The sequence below is a fragment of the Melanotaenia boesemani genome, chromosome 22 (genome assembly GCF_017639745.1).
Source record: "Melanotaenia boesemani isolate fMelBoe1 chromosome 22, fMelBoe1.pri, whole genome shotgun sequence".
Taxonomy (NCBI): domain Eukaryota; kingdom Metazoa; phylum Chordata; class Actinopteri; order Atheriniformes; family Melanotaeniidae; genus Melanotaenia; species Melanotaenia boesemani.
The window spans coordinates 22,888,939-22,906,825 of record NC_055703.1 but is presented as its reverse complement, the minus strand read 5'-3'; the positions used below and the strand labels follow the sequence as shown (position 1 = coordinate 22,906,825).

General features: G+C 37.4%; 1 protein-coding gene across 1 annotated transcript in view; it reads right to left on the bottom strand.

The window, feature by feature from the left end:
* The window catches only part of ift172 (intraflagellar transport 172), a 47,250-nt gene that overhangs the window by 9,723 nt on the left and 19,640 nt on the right, over positions 1-17,887 (bottom strand). The window contains exons 18-35 of the mRNA XM_041975106.1: positions 17,250-17,357; positions 16,299-16,383; positions 15,825-15,917; positions 15,392-15,469; positions 14,408-14,656; positions 12,882-12,960; positions 12,579-12,699; positions 12,033-12,177; positions 9,471-9,560; positions 9,151-9,248; positions 8,477-8,612; positions 7,250-7,366; positions 6,026-6,168; positions 5,747-5,840; positions 5,398-5,462; positions 4,456-4,636; positions 4,173-4,282; positions 2,982-3,111 (exon numbers count right to left, since the gene is read on the bottom strand). Of these exons, the coding sequence (XP_041831040.1) occupies positions 2,982-3,111; positions 4,173-4,282; positions 4,456-4,636; positions 5,398-5,462; positions 5,747-5,840; positions 6,026-6,168; positions 7,250-7,366; positions 8,477-8,612; positions 9,151-9,248; positions 9,471-9,560; positions 12,033-12,177; positions 12,579-12,699; positions 12,882-12,960; positions 14,408-14,656; positions 15,392-15,469; positions 15,825-15,917; positions 16,299-16,383; positions 17,250-17,357 (2,122 nt within the window). The remainder of the gene's footprint in view (positions 1-2,981; positions 3,112-4,172; positions 4,283-4,455; positions 4,637-5,397; positions 5,463-5,746; positions 5,841-6,025; positions 6,169-7,249; positions 7,367-8,476; positions 8,613-9,150; positions 9,249-9,470; positions 9,561-12,032; positions 12,178-12,578; positions 12,700-12,881; positions 12,961-14,407; positions 14,657-15,391; positions 15,470-15,824; positions 15,918-16,298; positions 16,384-17,249; positions 17,358-17,887) is intronic.

Sequence of the window (17,887 nt, the reverse complement as noted above, 5' to 3'; positions counted from 1 at the left end):
GCTTCAACAGTTATGCTTCATTTACCTAAAATTAAGAATGGGTAAGGACCAGATCATTTATTAACCACATTCCAACACCTGAACCTGACGGTTCAAAGAGAGTGTACTTTCTTTTTTTAAACCACTTCAGTAAAACAAAGAGGGCTGCAAATGAAAAAGGACAAGTGTAGCATCTCACATGTTTGCAAAAAATGTTCACATATGACAAACTTAAAACAGAATTTTGTTCGAATAAATAGCTAATCATTTAAAATTCGTACCATTTACATAAAATCAAACTGACTACTCATTTTAGCTTCAGTTTGCAGTATACTAAATAATATACTATAATAATACAAAAACACAATAAGTGTTAGCTCTTAGTACATCCACAGCTTAATTTTTTTTAGATTATTAGATATTTGATAGCTTTGCTGATTGCTTGATAGTAAATAATCTAACACAGGTAGTTAAAATAAAGGCCAATGTTCACGTTCAAGCTCACTATAAGGAGGAAACATTGATGTTGTGACCCTGTGATCTTTACTCAAACACCACCAGGAGATCTAACGTTCAATACCAGAACGAGTGTAACTCCTGACCCATCACTCACACTGACGCTACATTTTCTGGGTTAATAAAACTCCCAAGAGGTTGAACCTATTGATCCCTGAGACTCCATGACCTTTTCCTTCAGCAACACTGAGAGAGGGAGCATTCAAATTTCAAATGATCTCATCTCCACAGCCCTGCAGTCAATAACACACAGTGCTGAATGTGTATCTTCATGCTCCAAACAGAGGGGTATCTATTGAGGCTGGTGACACGATGACCTTTCCCATTTCCTCCGAGATAATCTTGCCTTTCCAGAGCATACTGTCTTTTTACTACAGTGTTGACTTTGAAAGTAATACAGTTGAGAAATATTTTGGTGCAGATACAACTTGTTAATTTAATAGTGGATGTGGGTGTGAAGTGCTTTAATGTAATAACAGAACATAACCCTTAATTAATTTTTTTTTTCCTCCTTTGTGATACTTTGCCAGGCTTTTACTGCAGACTACTTAATTCTATCTTCAGTAAGCGAAACGTAACTTGATCAAGTTGAGATGAAGTGTTAATCTTAAATCCTCCTGGGTTTCTTTCACAGTATGTTTTACATAGTACGTGTATAATGACAATAAAGTTTAATCTAATCTAATATTTTGGGTAATTTTCCATCTTTATTGTAAAGCAATGTTCAATAATTTTTCTGCATTTGGCTGAATCTGAACAGATTGTATATTTTATTTTCTAGCTATAAACACTAGTGATGCAGTGCCATTGCATCACACCGCCTCCTCATGTTTTACAGATAATGTTGTAGCTTAGGGGATCGTTCCATGCTTTTTCCTTCTCATCATCCAGGTTTGGGATTGTCTTAGTTTAATCTTTCCAACCCTGTTTTAACTTTTTAAAATGTTTTCTTGATGGCGTCTTCACTCAGCTGGATGTTGTTTAGTGGTTTTTCTTTATCATAAAGAGGGTCCTGTGATCATCCATCACTGCTGGATTCCAGGCCTTTTTATGTTGTTGAACTCACTGCTGTGTTTATTTAGTAATTTATTTTTTTTCTCAGGAGGTACTTATCTGTTGATTTGTCTTCTCAGAGCTTCTTTGAACACATTAATGAGTTCACACCAACAGCTTCTGAATGCTAAACGGACTTTCACCTGCTTTACTGATGAAGAAATAAAAAGGAGTAGCCTCAGTTTGTTTGGGAATCAATTTCCAAATTATATTTGAACCCCTTTTAAAAAGTCTTTAAAATGTTGAACAGCAATAATTCCAAAGCAATTTATCTAATTTGAATGTGACTTTATCTTGGAAATGTTTCAGTATCCAAAGATTTGCACAACTTATGAAAAACATGCTATATTGATGGTGGTGACAATAATGACAATGACGGCAATGAGGTTGATGATATTTTTTCCATTGACTTTAGTTTGTATTATGTAACTCAATGTATTTAATCTTTTGTTTCTGTTGATTGTGTACAGCACACTGGGTTGACTCATGTATGAAATGTGATACATAAATAAATTTACCTTGCCTCTATAGTTATATAAACATTAAAGGAATACTATATAACTCGACCATAACACTGGATGCTTCTGACTCATTTTGGTGGCACATTAAAATTCATAAAGTACATTTCTGTAGCCATTGTTGTCCTGCAGTGTCTCAAGGCTGAGAAACCTCACTCTGGCACTGCATCAGATCCTGGCAACTGGATATCAACACATTGGTCATTTTGAATGTGTACCATTCCTCATTCATCAAAGAAACATGAGTGGACAAGAAAAAAGAGAGAAAGAAAAGAAAGACAGAAAGTAACAGATTAAAACATAAGCGAAGATAATAAGAGAAATCTCCGTACAGGTGTGGTCGCAATTGCACAATCACACTCATCTCTGATGACTCCTCATTCCTCATACTCTGCTCCCTTTGACAAAGCAAATTTGTTTGGCACAAAACAGCAGTCAGACCATCATTTAGACCAGTTAAATAAAAAATAAATAAATAAAACAAGATTGGACTGACTTTTCCTGGCTGGAGAGGGCTCAGAGAAGAGACAAGATGCAAGACAGATGCCAAATTAGCCTTCATTAGGGGGTGCTTAAGTGTGAAAAATGACCAAAGTTCAGTAGTGTTGCTTTAAAAAGTCAGAAATATTAGCTGATAAAATGCTGTTTACATTATTGAGCTCTAGAAAGGTTAAAGTGAGAATTTTGCTGCTAATTGGGATAGGCTCCAGCTGCCCCACGATCATGAATTGAACGAAGCGGTACAGAAAATGAATGAATGAACGAATGAACGAACGAACGAACAAACAAACAAACGAACGAACTCAAGATCCATTTCACATTCCTTAACTGAACGGACAGAAATCTATGATGTAATCAGGCTTGATGTAGCCACTATAAATATTTCATGCAAATATAACTGCAGATGATTTTTACCTTCATCCAGCACTTCTCCATCAGGGCTGTGTTGGAGTCGTCCTTCACCTTCAGGTAACAGTCCACAGCTCGGGAGTACTCGCCGGATTGCTCCCACTCCCTGGCCTGCTCCAACAGGCCCTCCACACCTCTAAACAGCCAAAATACAGGATCACATGAGGAGGTGCAAACAAATGCATTTAATTTGAGATTCCTCGAAAGGTAAATTGTAGGCAACAAATTCCTTCTTTGGTATCAAACAGCAACCATAGAATTTTTATAGTATCACCCAAAGTCCATCCAGGAAGCAAATTTATTCAGTCTTACCACTGCAGCTATATGAGAGGATGTTTGTAATCTGTCCACTCTTTTCTCAAACAGAAATATGAAAAGTTTTCCTTCAGTTGTAATTACTCAAACAAATCAGTATCAAAATTCTGCCTTCTTCCTCTGGATTACACCTATCTCTTTTTAACCAAAGCGTTTTACCAGCAGTAATCCTGTCGGCAGTTCAGGCTCTGAATCGCTGAATTGAAACACATTCACCTCATCTCTGCCTTGTTTACAACCCCCATCTCCATCATCAGCTTACATATCAGTGAAATTAACTCAGCAACGTTTGGTTTTGCAGATGTCCAAATAGAAAGAGAAAGATCTGCACTTACATGAAGCCTGAGTTGTAAACTCTGTAGGAAAAACCCAGAGCTTTTTTTTTTTTTTTTTTAACTCTCTTTTTCATTCGTTTCCATTGGTAACTTTTGATGTTTTCTCCCACAAGTCATTAAAGAGGGAGAAGCAATGGGAGAAGGATGAGAGCTGCCTGCTGCTGGTCTGCTCACTAACGAGCTGTTTCTTCTTGGGAGATTCAGTTTGAGGAAAAACATGCGAGTTGTGTTTTAATAAAGCATCAAACTGACTCTTTGTGCATAGATGATGCTGGTGGGCTGCTAAGGAGACACCGTCAACGTTCAGCATTTTAGTGCAGTTCAGTGATTTTAGTCTGTTTAAGTCGTTAGAATAATGTCCAACAAATAAAGACGGGCTGAGTGCAGTTGTAATGACATCGAGATACACTTCCAGTTCCTGTCTTTGTTTTCAATTACACATGAAAGTAAGAAATATCTCATCACCACTTTAAGAGGTTCTGGACTAAAATAATGTTGATGAAACAAGACAAGCTGATTTCTTATCATTTTTGGACAATGATCTCACCGGACTCCCTTTTTGGAGGTCTCGTTCTCGTACTCCTCCTGCAGCATGGCAAGCTTGTTGGGGAGATACTCCTTACAGATACGCATGGCATCACTCCACATGTCTGCATCCTGATAAACGTACCAAAGATATGAAATAACTAAAATATTAACTGACAATAAAGCAGACTGACAAAGTTAATACTTGAAAGTAAAATCAGGAAATGCAACAACATAAGTTTGTGAGTTAAATAAAGAAAATATGAATGTAACCTTTATTATTTTCAGGGTTTTCTTTTTGGTACCTTGTAGAATTTAACAGCCAATTCTGGCCTCTGGGCTCGAAGTAGGAAAGCTTCAGACTTCTGGAAATCTTTCTGTTCAAAGCAGAACTTGGCTTGGTCAACCAGAACCTCAGAAACGCTCTCTGGATCGTGGCCCTCAGCCACCCGCAGCGCATTGGCCCAGTCTTTGTTGTGGACATACCTGGAATAGTTCAGACACACAACATTGCCAGAGGACAAAATCTAAAAATTGTCTTATTTTTGTTTTATAAGAGGTTGTCAGAATCCTTTGTGTGTTTTAGGAAACTTTTTTTCGTGAGTCTCAGAAAAGAGAGTTTCATTAAGTGTCAAAGCATACCTAAAAGCAAAGGCCACCCGGAAGGTTGGAAATTATTTAAAAACATGCAGATGACAGTGTAGGATTTGAGTGTTTAAAAGGTATGTTGAGTTAATCATGGATGGATGGATGGATGGATGGATGGATGGATGGATGGATGGATGGATGGATGCTGACCTCATCTGTATCAGTGGTGGAGAAAGTTAACCCCTTGATTCCTATTGATGCAAATTTGCAGTAAACAATTCAAGTCTTTTTTTTTGTGTTGTTTTTGTGTTTTTATATTTTAATGACTTAATTATTTTAGTGATTTTTATCTATTTACTATTATTTATGTATTTAATTTAATACTATTCATTTGTGTTTTATTTTGATTTATTTATTAATTTCTTTAATATTTAAATGTAGTTTATTCTATTCCGCTCTTTTTCTCTTAGTTATTGTTGTACTTAATTTTTGTGTAATTTTTCCCTCCAAAAATGCAAAAGTTTGATTTATCACTTCTGGACTTGGACTTCTGGACTTGATGGACTTGTAATGATATGATTCTGCAACATGGGGAAATACGCACATCATATTTAAAAATAAATATGGTGTGGTCAGAGATCATCTTCTCCATAACTCACATGGAAACAGCTTCTTTGGGTTTTCCTGCTTTGATGAACTCAACTTCCGCTTCAGGAAACTTTCCCTGGAAGATGAAATGTGGACGATCAGCTTTAGAACAATGCCAATAAGAGTATCGTGTCAGACAGATAAAATATTCTGATGGGAGCTGACTTTCTCTCATGTTTATTACAGAAAAAATTAAGTTTTAATGAGCTTGGCCTTATTATGAAGCACTGAACATGATTTTATAAACGAACTGAGGTTGTAACCAAAGCTTTTCCCAGATTGCTGGTTAGATAAATGACTATGGGGATTAATTTGATTTATCAGAGAAGTGACTGTAAGTAAAAAATGTGGCAGATTTACCTCATCTTCCAGGTATAGGGCATGCTTGAGGTGGATCTCAGGAATCTTTTCCTTACATGCAAGGCGAGCCAAATCAAAGGCAAAATCAAATGAGCTGGAGAGAAGAGGAAAAGCATGAAATCCTGTCACATTTACACATTTTTAGATGAATACAAAGAAATGGTTCATGATTCGGAATTCCTTTAACACTAACAAAGTTTTCTGAAGTGTCTTAAAGTTAAAATGAATAAAAAAGTAATAATCCCACTGTAATTGTTGCAGGATTGACGTGATGCTTACAAGTTGTTTGCAGCAGATTCAATGGCGTACTCCAGCAGACCGAATTTGTTGAGCAGCTTGACAGCAGCCTCTCCTCCCAGACTTCTGGCCCACAGGCAGGCCACCTGCTTCTGGGCACTGGGACCTCCGTGACTTTTTGCCACCTAAAGAAAACATATACACATTAAATATGTATGTATATTTCATTGCAGTTGAGTTTAGTCCATTCCATTCTGGATTTAACCAAGTAAATAAGTAGGAGGTCCTATTGGATAATTAATGCATGTGTTATTGTGTCTCAGCTTCAACAAGTTATTTAATCCCAGCTTATGTTATGAGTAGCCTCATTTCTTAAACAGCCATGTAGAAAGACACACCCTGTGGTCGTGGAAAATGTGTTAGTTTAAGAAGGGTCAAATAATTGGCATCAAGCAGGGAAAACAACTAATGAGATGCAGAAACAACTAAAACTGGGTTAAGAACTGTCCAAATTTATTAAAAAAAATATATTAAAAACTGGAAGGATAGCGGGGAACTGACCGGTCAGAAAAACATCCTGAATGATGGTGATCTGTGATCCCTTAAATGTTTGGTGAAATCAAATCAAGGAAAACAACAGTAGAACCTTAACAAAAACCAATAATCAGTGAGACTAACAGGAGAACAAGGCTTCGGTTTGCTAGGGAGCATAAAGATTGGACTCTGGAGCAATAGAAGGTCATGTGGTCTAGAGTCTAGATTTACCCTGTTGCAGAGTGATGGAAGCATCAGGGTAAGAAGAGAGGCAGATGAAGTGATGTACACTGTACACTGTACTGTGACTGTACAAGCCTGGGTGCAGTCTATGATCTGGGGTTGCTGCAGTTGGTCAGGTCTGGTTTCAGCAACATTATATGTCCAAAGAATGAGGTCATCTTATACCTGAATATACTGAATGAGCAGGTTTTCTATCAATGGATTTTTTTTCCCCTGATGACATGGGCATATTCTGAGATGACAATGCCTGATTCATTGGGCTGAAATTGTGAAAGAGTGGTTTAGGGAGCACAAAACATCATTTTCACAGTTCAGATCTGAACCCTATTGAAAACTTTGTTTTTGGCCAGGCACTGTACTTTCAGGAGCTAAAAATATTTGCTCTGCAGGGCAAAAACTATGGTTTCACAGAGTGAAACAGTTGCTTAGAAATGTTATGAGATTTACTGTTTGCAAGCCAAGTAAAGTGATTTTGAGCGTGGAGTGTACCCTGTGTGCGTCCTCCCACATATCATTGACTCTGTACATTTGGACTGCAGCCTTCCACTCTTCAGCCTCCATGAAGTGGTACTCTGCCTCTGAGAACCTGGACTCTGCCTCCAGTTCCTGCAAAAAGCATTTTTACATAACATATTAACAGAAATTAAACTTCACAGATAGAATTGGTTTACTTGCTACATAAGGAGTAAATCAGAGTTGAAATATAATTGAAAATATTTATTAAAGCCCCTCACTTAATCCCTGATTTGTTTTTAGTAAATCAATCTCAAAATCAATGCGGGCTGCTTTAATTGGAGACAAGGACAATCTGGGCATAAAAAATACTCTAAAATAATATCAAAACATGCAAAGAGCTACCACCCTTAACTTTAATGAGGATGAGTTTTTTTCTAATATATTGTTTCTTTTTATTGCTGTGTTAGAATTTCGCCACACTCATTAAAAGTTGGGAGTCAGCGGTGCACAGGTTGACTCTGTCCACTGAAAAAATACCAAGCTGTAAATTGGGATATTAGAAAGTGGAGAGAAAACACTGACGCTGTTGGAAAGTTATGGAATTTCTATCAGATTACTACAGATTTGCAAATCTGTGATTAGATACTTATTTCTCCTTGACAAACATCCACAATCCCCATTCTGCGTGAAAATGCATTTGAAGGCTGGGATTTAGGATAACTAAGGGGTCAGCAGTCTGTCTTTTACAAATCTTATGGAAATTTTACGGTCTGCATTCTGCTCAGCGTGAAATTTCTTCAGTTTGTTTTGATTTTTTTACCATCCTTCCTTTTTGGCTAAGCAAGGAAATGCTGTCCAGAAAAACACAACACAGTGAATTACATACTATAACAATATATTATCATGCATCCAGCTAAGGTGCTGAAACACTACATATTTGCTTTGGATAAAATTGTGAACAAGTCCTAGTGGAATGTGGATTTGGGGTCTTATTTAATGTTTTTATTCTAAAGTTTTGGTTTCAGTCACACCAGCATTATGTTCATGTATGCAGACCCCTGGTTATTGTCTTTTGGGTTAATTCCACCTAACAGCTTCTGGATGCACTAATTTCATGACAAGAAATCAACATATGACACTGGCCTGTAAAACTATATATATTATTATAAATTTCATGTACAATGATAATTTTTGCTATCAGTATTGGTGTCGAAACTCCATAATAGCTCAGCTTCTCCACTCTGCTGTTGTGTGTTATACCTTGGCCAGGTGGAGATGAGTCTCAGTCAGCAGGTCAGGGTGATGTTTGGCCACTAAACGAATAACATCATCAAACATTCGGTTCTTCTTGTACATGGTGATGGCGAGGTCAGGTTCCTTCACTGTAGCAAACAGCCTGTAACCCGAGTTAGCATTAGTTTGTTGTGTGATCACAGGAAAGAGGATTTTTAGCTTCCATCCTGCTTTAACCCTTAAAACTCCAAGCCTTTTGTTTTTGATTACTTTTGGTCCGCCTGCTTTTTTTTATGTTAATGTCGAAACTCAACCCTGTACAAGCACCATTATTATTTTATTTAACACAGACTTAACTTTCTGGTAACATGTTGATCTTTGGCTGCTCCTGATTGGATTTGATTGATCAAATGTTTGACAGGAAGTAGCTTCATCACAAAATAGAGGTCACTTAGCAACATAGAAGTGATAGCAATTTTTTTAATGGAATATCAGAATAAACACTACATTTTGTGACTGGATTGTAAATCTCCTGTACAGGATATAAATGCCATCAATCACAATTTACCCCACAGTTACACACTACTGTTCCTGGGAAACTGTTAATAGTATAAGTGATAGCGCTTAAGGGTGCTGGCAAGTTTTGAGGGTTAAACAAAGGTCAGAGATGAACTCTTAATGCCTGTCATGTTAGTATTTACCTCTCAGCCTCCCTTAACTTCCCATCTCTCTCCAGCTCCTGAGCTCTGCTGACATACAGGGCTGTAACCTCTTCCTCCGTCATGCACTCCACTGCTAGCTGTACACAAAAGACATCAGACAACAACAGCCTGATTAATTCCTCCATATTACAGACTCATAACAAGGACGGAAATTATTCTGGCATGATTATTATTTAATCTGACATTTTGGATGAAAGATGATTAAATTTGCAATATGGACGTTTGAATAAAAAGAAGTTGAATATTTGAAATCTTGGTCTGTATAATGAATTTTGATGCTTCAGTGCTTCCATACTGACCTTGTGAGCCTCCTCCCAACGATCTGCTGCAGTGTACATGTCTATAGCATCTTTAATGTGTCCTCCTTTAACAAACAGCTGCTCTGCCACCTACAGGCCAATGACAAATAGAGTTTAAACAACTCAGAACAAGTTAAAGTATATTCCAAGGAGAAAAAGTGAAGCGCCCACCACTTTGTTGCCATATCTGTGATGACACTGACTTCAGTGCAACAAATGTTTGCCATTCTGATAAAAAAAAACATTTAGTCATTATATTTCCAGAATACTTTTCCCACAGATGAATACCACAGGTGTGTGCTTCCTTCAGTGTTTAAAGTTTGTATTAGATTTCACTTTCCTGCAGCTTCCACAAGTTGCAGAGCGAAGAGCTTGTTATCTTAATTACTTTCTGTGAATACGTCTGTAGAGCAATCTAACTGCAATAGACTGCTATTTTCGGAGGCTGTCAATGTGCAGAAGCTGTTTGGTTCAGCTGAGCTCATCAGAACGAGCACAACACAAGGCGCACTGCCACCGCCATCTCGACTCTTTTCCTTTGTGTTTTGTTCTGGGTTTCTGTCTTTATCTTTTCTTTCCCTGACAGTTACATGCAGTAGTTTTTTGTGTTTAAGAAACTCCAAAAAGTCATGCTTCCACAAACTTATTATACATTATTGCAAGGCGAATAATACAGCCTCATGCACTGATCGGATGCCATTTATGATGGTGACAAGCCAAAACCCACAACCACTATTAAGAAAAATGCTTGCTTGTTGCAGTTGTACCCTGCTCTATATAAGAGGAATCACTGGTTCAAATTTGATGCATGTGTTTGGATGGTTAGAAGCAGCCATCTGTGAGATTATGTCCCTCCGAAGGACAGCCTGTCCTTATAGACCCACATGCAAAAATGCTAAACTTTACAACAAAAATAACTAAATTCAGAGCTTGGCTTATTATTCTGACATCTATAAGTAGATTCCCTGTTTTTGTGTTATATAACTCTTCCATTTTGATGGCATGCGTGAAATGGCAGAACCCAAGACATCAACACCCAAAAACCAAACTCAAGACTTAAAAACTTTGGTCTACAAACCATTGTGACATTGCAGTGGAAGTTGCAGAACTAAAATGGGAAAGTCAGAACGTACTAAATTAAACTGCTATGTCTCTAAAATATTTTTATAATTGCTGTGGACCAATGACCTTGAAGCATCTTTCAGCTTTAGGTCTTATATTTGTTGTCAAACCTCTGATGGCTGCTGTTCTCTCGGGTTTTTGACCCTTTTGCAAAAGCTTTGCAAAGTCACTTGCAAAAGTAATTAAACCTTCGTGTGCTTTCACAACAGTGCTCAATGGTGTCTTTAGCTGACATTTCCATGACAATATTCCATTCATATTCCCATTTACACATTGCAAATTGCAGTCTAATTAATGATTCCCAGCTACATCCTGCTTTCATGTGACATTTCCATGTTTTCTTTAATGCCCTGAACAAAAGCTGCCAATCACATTATTGTTGACAAGCAGCCATGTTTGGAGAAAATTTATAGCTTTTTTTGTACTTTGCATTTATTGACAAATTCTGGCTGACACTTAAACATTTTACTTAATTATAAGAAGAAATTTGTTTGAATGTCTTTTGATGCACCATTGTTTTATTAGAGTAAGCATAGAAAATTAAGGGTTTGGCATTTATTCATTAAGCTGAAACTGTGTGTCACAAAATGTTAAAAAATCCCTGCTGAATGCAAAAATAACATTAAAATGTCTGCATAATATGACTATGATTTGAATACTCCAGAAAGCTTTATTTCATTATTGCTTTCCTAAGAACGACCTTACTTGAGTTAAGATGATCAGCAAACATTGTTTACATGACAGCGTCTTATTCAGACTTAATATCTGGATATTTTAGTGCATGTAAACCTTCACATTCAGACTGTAGTTGCTAACTTTGCCCATCTTCTGTCCAGTGGTTTGTAGTAGAGTGTAGAGTCTATCTTTCTCAGAAAAAAATAACGTCATACTGCTGAGGCTGATGAATGTTATGTGAGTGAACCAAAACAGAAAAGTTATGAGCCACAAAACCAAAACAATTAACAATGACACCAAAAGGTGTCAGATGAAAATTTTCTCTGAATTTGTCACAATGAGCAACACTTCACACATATCATGTAATTCCTAAATGAATCGAATTCAGTTCAAAACTTTTTGTTGTGCCTTAAACAACTTGCGGTGAACCTCATCCACAAACATCAACGTATGGAGGTTGCAAACACCAACGTATGTTATCTTGGGGGTGGTGGCTCAAAATAACTTGGGAACACTGGCTTAAACAACTTCTGTCCATAACATTAGAAAGACAGAACAGGAAGTTTTGTTACAATTTGTAACAATTTATGATTTGTTTCTACTGAAGACATGAATGTATTTTTATAATGCAGTAATTTGGTCCTGTTTAGCTGATATCAAATGCAGGTTACATGTAAGTTGTCTAACAAATATCAAACCCATCTTCTCTCCAGCATTGTTTAATCTTCTCTTTTTCACATATTTTTTTGTTCTCCTATCCCGTACCTCATAGTCCTGCACGGACATGTAGTACTGAGCTATCTTCATGTAGTATTTCCCTGCAGCCGAGTCTTCCTGCATCTCCAGGATGTGGACGGCTTTCTTCCACTGTCGTGCTGCGATGGCCGCCTCGATAGCTTTAAGGGAGCAGCTAGGAAGAAGATAGTACAGATATGTTATTTTAACCAAGTACAAAAGGTCTGTCTAACTTTTGGTAAAGGATAAAGTTGAACTTAAATGTTTGGTTTGAATTAAAGAACGGCTTAAAACTTTGCTGGCTGTGAAGTAGTATTTTTATGTCCTTAAACTTTTAGTATCCCAGTCAAAGCTTGGTAATCTAAGCTCTGTGTACTTGTCTTTATTTGGTATTTTTGGGTATATTTGATGATATCTCCTCTCATCTTTCCATCATGGTCCTGGTGACAATTTAAAGGACTGTTGGCTATATCTGTTGTGGTGTTTTTTTTTCTCTCTTTCACCTTTCCTCCTCTCCATCTGTTCATATATTTTCTTTTCACTCTTCCACCTCCATCCCTCCTCTACACTACCCACCCTGCTTCAATGAAGTGGTTGATGGCAGCGTCCATCTGTTTCTGCTGGACGAGGTAGTCTCCCCAGGCCTCCTCCAGTTTCACCACCTCGGCAGGGAAGGTGATGCGAGCCAGCTCCACCGCTACAGGAAGCAGGAAGAGGAAACTTTATCCTCACATCAATCCACTCAGGATTGAATTGTTGTCCAACAGCTTGTCATTTGACTTAAATGTATTGCACTTTAAGTTTAATAAAAAAGAAAACAACAAAACCAAATAAAAAAAAAAGCAATAATTAAAGTGAAAGCTGGTAAACTTCTTTTACCTTTCCTGAAGGCCCCTCCTTTGCAGTAGCACTCCAAAGCTCTCTGGTTGTTCCTGATCTTCTCATATAGATTTCCTGCCTAGTTAGAGACGAACATACAGCCTTTTATATGATGTAAATCATATCCCAGCATTAGCCCGTCTTTCTTGTATTCCCAAAAGTGAAACAAGCACAGACATGCTTAATGTTTATGATCACCAATGACTGCAAAGGACTTGCTCTAAAATATCCCAAACTCCTACAAAAAAAAAAAAAAAATATATATATATATATATATATATATATATTTCTCTGTCCTTGAATGCTTCCTCAGAGTCACTGATTCAGTCCTTCTGGTGGCTTTTCTGGTAATAATTATTAAAAATATGCAACTTTGTCCAATCCAGATTTACATATTCACTGGAGTAAAACCCTCTTGTCAAAATATGGTAACTACTGGCTCAAAAAAGCCCTTAACACCCTCAAATGGAGCCTTCAGTGCATGGCCACAAAATTTTATTTAGCTGTTTATTAAGCATCACCTATAGTGTAGACTACAATCACACATAATTTGATCTTACTTTGATCTTGTGATGAATTATGATGAAGTGTAAACACCATATTGTTTGTTATCACTATGCTAAATTTCTTGTTTTGCCATTTTTCTCCATGTATTATAAAGGAATGACATCCTCCCGTGTACTAGCCAAATCCTAACCATTAGCCATGTCATTGTAAAGTCCCCAAAATCTTAAAACGGCATATAAATGACAGGCAAAATGTGCCCAAAGGAATGTGCTCTTTATACAAAAAACCATGACATTGTGTTGGCGCACAAGACAAACAAAATCAGGACAATTAAAGGCTTTTTTATGCTGTTTGATTTTGTACATCTGAAAAATGCATGACACAAATCTCATAAAAATCCATGGCAATACATAGTTCATTCTCACACTTTAATCTTAACACCAAAATCACCCATTAAAAACATTAAAATATTTTCCACCAAAGTGGAAGTTCCTTGAGTGAGTGTGATCTCTTCACTTGTAAATTAGTATTTCTTTTACAAGGACACTTGTGTGTTAAATGCTAATTTTGATTCTTTTTTTTAACCTGCCTACACCACACAGGGAAGAACATGGGGTCCTCACTGAATACAGAAAAGCATCTTTTGCTGACTGTCTACATCTAAACATCTAAACTGATAAAGGCAACAAATATTATTCTGAGGTTTTACTCTCTCCACAAGGATCTTTCCCACCTGTTGCATAAGCACAGATGGCCAGAGGAAAAGTGGAGACTTTTCAGACAAACAGTGACAGAAAAAGAGAGAAATAACAAACAGATGGAGGGAGCTGGAGTAAACCTCAAAATAACAAGAAGCTAGTTTTGTTCCTGCACTGAAACCTTTACTCCACTGGCTTCTGTTTGGAGGAACAAGGAAGATTAGAAAAAAAGAGTTCAAAGAAAAAGAGTAGAAATATTTTTACCGTTATGTATAATTTATTAATTTCTTTATCTGACTGCACTAAAAGAAATCCACTCACTCGCTCATAGAACTCTCCCTTGATGAGGCTGGCAGCAATGCGACTGACAGTCTCGCTGCTGCCGGTGATCTCCGGGCGACTGATGGCCAGGCGAGCAGCTTTGGCTGGGAGTCCAGCCTTCAGGTAGAGGTTGATGGCACCCTGGAAGTCTCCCTCATTCTCCTTCACCTCGCCAGCCTTTTCGTCTTGGCCTGTTTCTGTTAGCCATTGAAAATAGTTCCCACGCAGACTATTCAGCTCCGGGTGGTTCTGAGATTGTTTGGGATTAGAGTTGGACAGAACTACAATCAGATAATTTTTCCCTTAGAATATGTAAAAAGAAAAAAAGTATAGACGTAGCTGAAAAGACAATCTAACCTGGATAAGAAGTGTTTTAATAAATTAGCTGAAGGTACTAATAACATTTCTTTTTAATATCTAACCTGAAATAGTTGTTCCCTTTTGTGTCCTCCTTGTAAGCTGTTGAATAACAGTACAGTCCATGTCTTTTTTTTTTCATATGTCACAAGGAAAACTGGCTCTTTGTTGAGATGTCCTCTATCTAGGGGCACAACACTACCTCATTCTTTGAGTTAGAAGACTTTTTAATGTATGAATGATTCCAAGGTACAGCCAAGCCACATTTTTGTGTTTAAGTGTGCTTAAAAGTATATATATCTATATAAAGATATATATGTATATAAAAAAATACCTTATAAAATAAACTAATGAACAGGGAGCCAGAAGTGGGAGAGCAAGAAAAATCTGATTGGAATGAAGAAGTATAGCAATCCTCTCATTCTCATTTGAAAACTAAACATCATCCAAACAAAACTGCACAGATGCAAAATCCTTCTTCAGTTCAGGTCATATCTGCTTGTAGAGAATTAGGTCTTCTGTGATCCAGTAATCGTTAGAAAATAAATAACCCTTATTTCGGTATTTATTGGTGAAATGGCTTTAAAGCACATAAAAGATTTAACTGATTCTAGTGTGTTTTGTTACCTTGGCTTCCGCTACAGCAATGCAGTTGTCCCACATGTGGAGCTCTTGGTACATCTCTATGGCCTCGTCGATGGCATTCTGCCAATAAACAAAAATGATTAAACACATAAGCTTGAAACATATGAAATGTGTGTGTTTATAGTGATTCCAACACATCCAAAATGTGTGCTTAATCACAGATTTTTGGTACAAACTTTATAAAAGATTAACAGGTCAAAGGAACGTCATTCATTAATTTTTTTCTTACCCGTTAGGATAGTTTGGTAGAAGGATATCTGAGCTAAAGTGCATTAGTGCTTATTTCTATTGCTTTAAAAGTAATGAAAGCCTTGTTTTTAATATCACACTGTGACCATCGCAGTTTTCCTGCCAATTTTTTGAACTAAATGTGTGCCCAAATGCTGCATGGTATGAAATGGGTTTTGTTACTAACCTGTTCCATGTAATGCATCTCAGCAAGTTTATAGTTCTTATCCAGCATGGCTACACGGGCTTGTACTTGGTAATATGATGTCCCATCTTCTCCCTAATCAGGAGACACACAGTATTAGCCACACAGAAGCTTTTACTGCTCTGCAGGCAGAAAAATGACTCTGCAGGAAAAGTTTTATATAAAAAAAATTGCAAAAAGAGCATTTAATAATAGTCAGCTGAAATAAAGTTCACTGATATTGATTACAGTCGAGACTTCTGGGTTTCTTTGGTCTAAAAGTTTGGTTTTCATTTTCATCATGGAAAGCATAAATCTTTAATGCAGGCATTTAATTATTCAGTTACCAAATATAAAATGATTGCACAGTAATGTAAAAGAGTGGTAATTAGCCATTAATCCAACAGGATTAGCACCACAATCGAACATTTCATCTGCTGTTTATATGGTCACTGTGGAGACTGCTGTGAAACACACCATTTCATGCAAAACTTTGTCAGCAACCTGGTTTGTTTGGTGGAGGAATCGGACCGTTGAGACGTCGCCTAGAGCAGCAGAACACCTGCAGCAATAAAGAGGGAAAAAACCTGAGAGGAAGTAAATGGATAAATTGGAGCTTAGGTCTAATTATCTTTCACATGCACTGCAATATGAGGGCTGAGAAATGCAAAGGCACATCTTAGCGTTTGGCTACTTTATTACTAACTCTGTCAGAACAGTTGCATCAGATTAATGAACAAGTCATGAAAGCAGAAAAAAAGAAAGTTTTTTAAAAAATCTCTGACTCTTCTTCGCTCCCCTCCTTCATTAACATCCCGTCCCTCCCTCATTAACATTATCCACTCCAGACAAAACCGTTTCTTTCCCAGATTTCATGATTTATGCAAATCAAGCCGATGCCTAATGAACAGCATATGCATTATTAATGACAGAGAATTCAAATTTGAAGGGTTTCTCACAACAGAGAGAAATAAAGATGGAGAGAGTGAGAGCGAGAAATTGATAGAAAATTAAAAACCGTCTTTGATGATAAATGAAGTTAGAGGACGAGGTCAGGCAGGGACACAGCCATCTGCCTGTGTGTGTGTGTGAGAATACTTGCATTACTTATATTGTGGGGACATCAAATCAGTTGTGCAATCGTATTGTGGAGAAACAAGTCCTCCGTGACAGAAAGATTTAAGTTGAAGACTGTAACAAGGAGTGTTTATGGTACAGTATGTCTAAATATAAGCCCTCCAAAGTGCGGGTATAACATAAGTGTTAAGGTGTGAATTTCTGCATTCAAGGAGATGATGGTGTTCCTGTTGACTCCTTTCTCTCCACCCTCAAAGATAAGTCTCAGTAACAGAGGACTGATACAAAATCTAATTAGTTCTTAAAGAAGAATATCATTTTGAAAGGCCTGTGTGTGTTTGTCTAGCTGACCTTTCGGCAATGTGCAGCTGGCGAGCCACGAGGGCCAGCCTGCTGAGTGTCTTCCACATGGCCTCTGTCTCTGGTGACATCTCCAAAGTCTCAAGAAATGCTGTAGCTCTGTAAACACACACAGAAAAAGAGCTGAGCCAAGTGGCATGGCAAACCCCCACTCCTAAACACACCATTCGTAATGTGAAAGTTGCCAAAAATCAGGAGCCTGGATGCCTGGCAGAACTACACCAGTCGACCAGGAAATTTTCTTCAAAGTGATCCTCACTGAAGTGTTTTTCATGTTTCTTTTTACACACAAAAGTTAGGAAATACTACGCACATCTGATTTGGGATTCTTATCATTCTGCAACTTCTTTAGGTCTGACTCATTATGTAAAATTAAATCAAATTAAGTTTTTGTCTTTACTGTAGTTTTGTAAAATTGTAGCTGATAAATACAATTAATGCATAGTCCAGTAACTGTTTCCAAAGATATATCACATCACAAAAACTATAAGGATAATATATAAACCTTTGAGCTCATCAGTGTGAAATCCCTGGATCAGAACTAAGAGGGATATCCACTGACATTGCTCAGTTTCTGATGTGGGAGTGCAGGTAAGAGAGGGGGATCAAGTGTGAGTGTACATTTGGTG